At 35.6% G+C, this 8,140-nt stretch overlaps 1 protein-coding gene across 1 annotated transcript; it reads left to right on the forward strand.

Moving 5' to 3' along the window:
- Positions 1-2,583: 2,583 nt before the first annotated feature.
- LOC110883781 (histone H3.3) lies at positions 2,584-6,285 on the forward strand. Its single transcript, XM_022131430.2, has 5 exons — positions 2,584-2,736; positions 4,801-4,872; positions 4,987-5,063; positions 5,148-5,238; positions 5,935-6,285. The coding sequence occupies exons 2-5, from the start codon at positions 4,801-4,803 to the stop codon at positions 6,103-6,105; spliced, it is 411 nt and encodes a 136-aa protein (XP_021987122.1). The 5' UTR covers positions 2,584-2,736; the 3' UTR covers positions 6,106-6,285.
- The last annotated feature ends 1,855 nt before the right edge of the window (positions 6,286-8,140 follow it).

Below are 8,140 nucleotides of genomic sequence, written 5' to 3' on the forward strand. Positions count from 1 at the left end.
TGTCGTCAATGGCGTTGGTATAATTGTCCAACCGCATGGCGAGGTCAACATACACGGGGTGATCAAAAAGGGCCAACTTTGGTATTACAAGATGTTGCCTCATACGACCTTTGGGTTTGGTCGGCCTTCTTTGGTGTAGCCGGGTGTTTTAACGATATTAATACGTTAGAGGCTTCACCATTAATAGAGAGCTACATTTCTGGAACTATACCAAAGGCCGGTTTTCATGCAAATGGGAACGATTACGAGGATGGCTACTACTTGGCCGATGGTATCTACCCTGAGTATTCGATTATTGTTAAAACGTTTTCTGAAACTTTCGATGAAAAAGGAAAGTATTTTAAAAAATTACAAGAGTCTTCGAGAAAGGATATCGAGAGGTGTTTTGGGGTTCTACAGCAACGATGGCATTTTCTCAGAAATCCTTGTCGCATGTGGCATAAGGATAGAATACGAAAGGCTATGTATGCTTGCATAATTTTGCATAATATGATCATTGAGGATGATGGAAGAGCGATATGCCAAAACTATATTCCCGAAGATTTAGTCGAAGGAACCCAAGCGACAATGGAAGAGAGACTCGTAAACGCTCAGCTATTGCGATCTAGAGAAATACATAACACGTTGAAGGCGGATTTGGTTGAGCATGCTTGGGCGATTCGCCCAATTCGATTCAACAGTGATCACGACGAAGATTCCGAGGAAGAAGAGGTTGAGGAATTCGAAGACGGGAACTTTGAAGACGTAGGTTTGGATGCTGGAGAAAACGAAGAGGAAGAAGGAGAGAACGAAAATGAAACCGAAGAATAAATTTATTTTCTAGGTGTATTTTTTTTTTCTTTAATGTATTGTTTTTTATTTAATGGAATGTTTTTTAATTTTATAAAACTTGTAAATTAATTAAAAAAATGAAAATTAAATTAATTGAGTAATGATGACAAAGGGGCTTTATGACTACGGCCTCACATTGCATAACGCCCCATAAAGCCCCTTGCTGACGTGTCATGCCACATGTCGCATAACGCCCCCAAAAGGGCTTTATGACTACACATGGCCTTACCCTTTATCCATATTACATAATAATAGATTGCCAAAAAAAAAGGTTAAAACTTAACAATAAAATAACACATAACAATTATTATCTAAATATACTATTAAATTTATATATTTTTCTGGTTCACATTAATAGATAACTACAAATACATAAAATGAAAAATATAAAGCTGACTTAGTAAAAAAAATTTGGATTTATATATAATGTACAAATAAGTTCTTCATTTCATTATTCAACATCTCATTTGACGTAAGTCAAGTTACATTATTTTGAATATTAGCCCAATGTTTTAAAAACCGGTTTAAATCGCCTGGTTGAACCGGTTAAATCGGATGCCGGATGTTTGGCCGGCACAAATCATACCGGTAAACTAAGGAAATAGCAAAGAAGTTGTACCGCCGGTAAATTGGGTTATACCGGTTTAAATTGGTATACCGGTACCTGTTCATACCGGGCAAAATGTCAAAATTTTGAACTTTTAATTTTTAGGTGCCTAACAAATGTGACTATTTACCTTCTTAGTTAAAGTGTAAAACTTAGCGTTTACAATTGACTATCCACATTATTTGAAGGTAAAACCCGGTCCTTTACAAAAAATATTCTGATACGATAAAATCAATACTAATACCAGTTCGGTACTGATACCCGATACCATTTGCTTATTGTGTTAATGTTGTCAAAACATCTGCCGCCGTGGACCAGTTGGTTGTCGCCACTGCCATTGAACCGGTTGTTTTTTCTTCACCCAAACGAATCGGAACTATACGAATGAGGATTTTGGAATTAGGGTTTGTACATAGAAGATGAGAAGGGAAAGAGGATATCAATAATAAAAAGTACACAATACTAAAAAAACTTTTTACGGCTTATTATTAACAATATAATTAAATAAATAACATTAAATAATAATTAAGATAAAAGAAAAAGATTATATATTAACAATATTAATCCATAATATATTTTAAAGTTAAAGTTGATAACTTTATCCTTACTTAATATAACGTGAGAAATTATTATTTTGTTATTTAATTTATTTATTTAATTTAACAAAGATAAATAGGAAATAAGGTTTTTTTTTTGAACGGCCAACGAATCCTCCAAATGGGCTACTGGCGAAATTCACCACATCGGGATACACTCGCCTTTCGAACCGGGGAAAACCCTCACCTAGGGCCAAAGCCCGTGAACACTCGCCCGAAGGCACGACAGTGCGGTGAGGTAAAACCCGCTCAGTTCAAGGATCGAACTAGCGATCACCGCCTACTCGTCTAGTCTCCCATCATCACCAGGTGCCGCAGAAACTAAATGCTAGGGGTAGGAATTGAACTTGGGTCACTTGGAACACAAGATCTCTCCCTTACCACTCCACCACTAGCTCATTGGCAAATAGAAAATAAGGTGAGAAAGCATGAGGAAGTAACATGTGTCACAAAACAGGTTTCTTTTATTATAGAGTATAGATAGATATTATCCTGTTTTTAAAACCGACTTTACTATTCAATTAATCCAACCAGTAAAGTACCCACCAAAATCAAACCAACCTGTATCAATCCAAAGATCCAAACTACTTGAATTGTGACCCGACCCATCAATCGCCCTATAAATACACCATCTTCCCCCAAATTTCAAAATTACAGCAACCGTAGATCGAAGAACAAGAACCTCAATTCAAAGTTATCAAGGTATAATAACTCACAAGTTTTAATCTTTCGTAGCAAATCTGCATCTTTAATAAACTCATTATTTCACAATTAGCATAAAAACATCTTTCAGTTCTGAAATTTAGGGTTTTTTTTCATGTCTTTTATATCATTTAATTGTTAGGGTTAATGTCACTCATCTGATTTTGTATACGAAAAGTTATTCAATTATGAAAATTAGGGCTTTTTTCGTCCCCAATTCGCCTGTTATCGGTTTAATGTTAGTGTTAGGGTTAGTTTTTGTCATCTGATTATGTTCTCATTTCCCCCAAATAGTTTCCCCTAATTTTACTATATTTTCTTTTAACAGTCAATTTATTTTTTTAGTTTTTTTAATAACTTTTTAGGTTTTTTTTTTTTTTTTTTTTTTTTTTTTTTTTTTTTTTGTTTTTTTTTTGTTTATAGTAGACTATTATTTCTTTTAACAACCAGTTTTAAATTCTTTAAGTTTTAAATTATTATTAGTATTATTATTATTATTATTATTATTATTATTATTTTTATGATAGACTATTTTTTCTTTTAACAGCCAGTTTTGAATTTTTAAATTTTATTTGTTGATTTTTTTTGGGTGACATTAATGATAAGAGTGTATTTGCTAAATCTTATAAATTTTGGAGCAGTTACATTTTATCAAAAGTGTAATCTAATCACATAAATTTTGGGGGTGGCAATTGTTTGACATCTAAGTTGAAATCGGTACCAGTTATAGATATCGCATAGATTATTCGAGTATTTTGTTCATTCTTTGTATATATATATCGTGCGCTCACACTCGGGACAGTTAATGAGAAAAGCTGTAAATAACACGATAGATTTAATGTGGTTTGGTCGTCCACGGGCTGCAACTAGGGTTTGTATTTTTCGGATCATATGTTATTTAATGTGTTCTGTGGTTACTGTTTATAATGATTATGTTGTAGAAATTACAACTTTTGTAGTGCCCCTAACTTTTATTAATTGACATTCTGATTCTCTGAACTTCTCATATGCTAAATGTATATTTTATTTATTTTGTATTTGTAGTATTTAGCTGATTCTTGTAAACCCTAAAAGTACTGATTACTCACCACATGTTTTATGGGTTAATGTATACGTTGAATCATAGTTGTCGATAGCGAATAGCGACAAAAAGCGACAAGGCACCTATAGGCTACGAAGCGAATAGCGACGGCTATTTTATAAATAGCGATTACACTAGAAAAAGAATTTTGAAAATTTTTATATGTATATTACATCAAAATACCCTTGTATATATGGTATTTTACATGTATATTTAACAAAAACCTATAAATCCAACTATTTTATAGCTATATCTAATTGCTATTTACATAAAAAAAAACAGTCGCTATCTTTGCTATTTATTGCTATGACCCATATAACGACACTACGTTGCATGGCTATATAGCGCGCTATAGCGGTCGCTATAGCCGCTATTAACAACTATGCGTTGAATCTAGAATTTGTCTGTTAGATACTTAAGTTGAAAGGCGCTAAGAGTAATAAACCGGGAAGAAATCTTTTAGGAAACCTATGCTTATTGCATATAGAGATGAGCTCGGTACCCTATCCGCACTGAAAGTACCGATCCCGAAAATCACAAAAATGGGTACTGGTAGCAGTACCTTAAGTGTTTGGTACGGTACAGTACTACTGGTACAATACGGTATTCGAAGGTAAATCAACCCAAAATTCTGGTACCGTACCGAACCGAAAGTACTGATCCCGAAAATGGCAAAAAGTGGGTACTAAAAATGACCCGGTACGGTACGGTTCAATACCGGTTCGGTCTTGGTACCCAGTACCATTTGCTCATCCCTAATTGCATAAAATGTAAAAATCTTTGTGCTTAAGATGCAAACCTTTTGGGATGCCGGGATCGTATTAGTAATCATGAGCAACGTGTTAAAAGATTGAAATCTTTTTTAAGATTGTTTCTCTTTAATCATTACCCAGAATATTTTAATTAGATCTGTAAAGTAGGTTATGTTTAAATTTAACACTATAAATATTTATCACATCATAAATCCGTTGCTTATATTATAGATGGCTCGTACCAAGCAAACTGCCCGCAAGTCAACCGGAGGGAAGGCCCCAAGGAAACAACTTGCCACCAAGGTAGACCTATTGCTTAATTACACATTATAAGGTTTTTTTTTTTTTTTTTTTTTTTTTGGGGGGGGGGGGGTTAGGTTCGTTTTTCATGTGATTTAAACATTTATGGTGCGTTAGGCTGCTCGCAAGTCTGCTCCAACAACCGGTGGTGTGAAGAAACCTCATAGATACAGGCCTGGAACCGTAGCCCTTCGGTTTGTGCCTCACTGTTTTCTTTTTCATTATAATTATTTACTTATGCTCCTCCAATTTTAACCCCGGGAAATGTAACGGTGCAGTGAAATTCGTAAGTACCAGAAAAGTACCGAACTTTTGATCCGGAAACTCCCGTTTCAGAGGCTTGTTCGTGAGATCGCTCAGGACTTTAAGGTAAAATAAAGTCACCTAACAACGCGTTACGTATTTTTATTCCAATCTTTTAACATCTAAAATGTCATTTTCGGTCATTTTTTCGTAAATATTTCCATAAATGTAATGAACTAGTGGGATTTCTCGCGCTATGCGGTGGGAAATCCGGTCAGTATTGGTTTGGTTCATTACGGTACTGGTGTTCGTTGTTTCAATTGAGAAAGAAAACTTGAAAAATAAAGTCATGAACTCATGATATGCCCAAAATGATATCGACACGTATTTTACATTGATCGAAAACTATAAAAACGAGTACAGGTACCGGTCCAGGTAACACCGGTACCGATATTGTTCGGTTGGAACCAGTCTGGTTCGTCACGTTATGAGGACTCGTATATAGCTTATACTAGCAAAAAGTTGTGTATTTTGAATACAACTCCGTTTTCAACAAATTTATATCGGAATGTCGAGGAAAAAACTGAAACACAATTGTATTAAGTTGTTTTTTTTTATTTAATTTTTTTTTAAGTTAACGAATGGAAATTATTAGAGATAATCAATGAAGTAAACATTAGATTAGTTAAAAACGTATTGTATGAATAGTATAAGGGTGAACTTAAAAATAAAAAAAACGTAAAATAAAGCAACTAACCAATGAATATTTAAAGTCAATTAAACGATTTAGTTGATGTTTGATTCTTGAAATTTAATTTACAGACCGATCTGCGTTTCCAAAGCCATGCTGTGCTGGCATTGCAAGAGGCGGCTGAAGCTTATCTTGTTGGGTTGTTTGAGGACACCAATCTGTGTGCGATTCATGCAAAACGTGTGACCATCATGCCTAAGGACATTCAGCTTGCCAGGCGTATCAGGGGTGAGAGGGCTTGATTTCGTGTTTATCGACTATGTGTTGTCCTTGTGTGCGTCAAGTGTCTTGAGATTGTGGTCAACTTATAAGTTTGCGAGTATGGTTCTTTTGCTTGTTTCTTTAGTTGGATAATATGTTTGGATTAGTAGTTTGGAGGTTAATTGAGACCTTGCTGTTATATGCTAAGTTGACTTGATACTTATGCGTCGTCACATAGTTTGCAAGGATGTGACACAGGTCAATAAGGTTTGAGCTGTATGAGCTACTACGTGAACGCTTTGCTCGACTAGTCGACTTGAAAGTTTAAGCAGGAGGCTTAAGATCAAGCTCAGCATCCTTGAAGCGAGTCGACTGCAAATGGTTTTTTTACCTGATCTTGTTGGGATGTTCACGATCATTCTGTTGAGTGGTTTTAACACCATAGACAAATCCCGCATTGTTGACAGTAAAGATGCTGGGTTCATAAGGTGTAACACCCCAACCCGGAAGGGCTGACGTGTCACAATAACGGTAACATAAACAAAAGTCATAATTCCATTTATTTATTTGATAAGGATACAACCACACGACTATTAAAATTAAGATTAATATACAAGCGGAGACATTCATCTTAATTAACTAACATCTTCAGATTTATTCCTAGGCTTTATTCTTCTCTCTTTTCCCCTCCCAAAGTAACCTGTGGACCTGTATATACAAAAAGTTTACGGAATGAGCCGAATGCTCAGTACGGAATTTTAGGCTCAAATACCAAATAAATGCTTCATATGAAATCTTATCCGGATGGAATTTTAGGCGAAAATGATACGATGCAAGAACAAAATTTCATAATCATATCTTACGGATGTACCCATGAGCAAACTTAAAACGTGACAATACACAGGTAGCTACTCCTGCATAGTTATCACATGAGATGGCGAATTGGCATACCCGTTATCCACCTCCTTATACTTAAATCCTAGGATCGATCCATACGCCTCCTAATAGCCTTATGTACCACACTTGTACTTAAGAGACGCCGTGAACTGATCTCTCCGTCACGGATGGAGCACATGATGTTGATGCCACAACAACATGCTCGTGGGACACTCCACGAGAAGCGATACTCAGGGTATCAGAGTACAAATGGTCTTATTCACATAACTTATAAAACTTATTTTCATAACAAAACGGAACATATATTGGAACATGCGATAATAAGTATAACAACATAATACTATCGCATGACATGAAAGTTAAATCAAATGATTAGGATAGGAATCGAACGGACTGTCAAATGAATCGACAATCAAAGACGTGAGGAGTTTTTAACAGATATAGTAATTTAGTGGTTTTATAATAATTTGAATATGAAGCAATAAAGAGTGGGGTAAGGATCCGTACCTTAATAACTCCAAAGTGAAGCTACCTTGTGCTACTATTTTAGATTTATACGGGCAGAGTTTAGACTACTGATTAATCTTTTAACCTAATTTAAATAACATGCACACAAACTAGGTTAGTAACTTAATACAACATTTACGTCAATTCACGAGATCAAACCCTCACAACTATTATCAAGTGCAATACTTAATAATTCAATCGGATTCACAACGAATAACAGAGCATAGTCCGAATTCGAACAGCACTCAAATATTCAAGTTGGAATCACGACGAATAATCAAAGTACAAGCTCAATTTGAGCAGCACTCGGACAATCGTTGGATAGTTATAATCGATCGGACGTTGAATCGTAATAGCGATCGAGTTATTACCCTGATTGCGGCAGCGTTTCGAGGTCTGTGTGTGTTAATTGTGGTAAACAGAGCATAACTCCGTGTATAATTCGACTTTTAACGTCGATTTTGTGCCAGAATTCAAGTCCCAACCTCTACTATTTATACACGAAATTTGACCCTGTCGCGTAGCGCGAGGGGTACCCCCCATGGGCGTCGCGCTACGCGAGGGGTAACCTAGTTTCTATAGGTAGCCACGTCCCTAACTAGGCTTGCTGAGTTGATGAAATTGTAAAATTCAAAACGGCCAACAAGTTATTTAGATAATCGTAACTAGGGT

Source organism: Helianthus annuus, chromosome 10 (assembly GCF_002127325.2).
Source record: "Helianthus annuus cultivar XRQ/B chromosome 10, HanXRQr2.0-SUNRISE, whole genome shotgun sequence".
Taxonomy (NCBI): domain Eukaryota; kingdom Viridiplantae; phylum Streptophyta; class Magnoliopsida; order Asterales; family Asteraceae; genus Helianthus; species Helianthus annuus.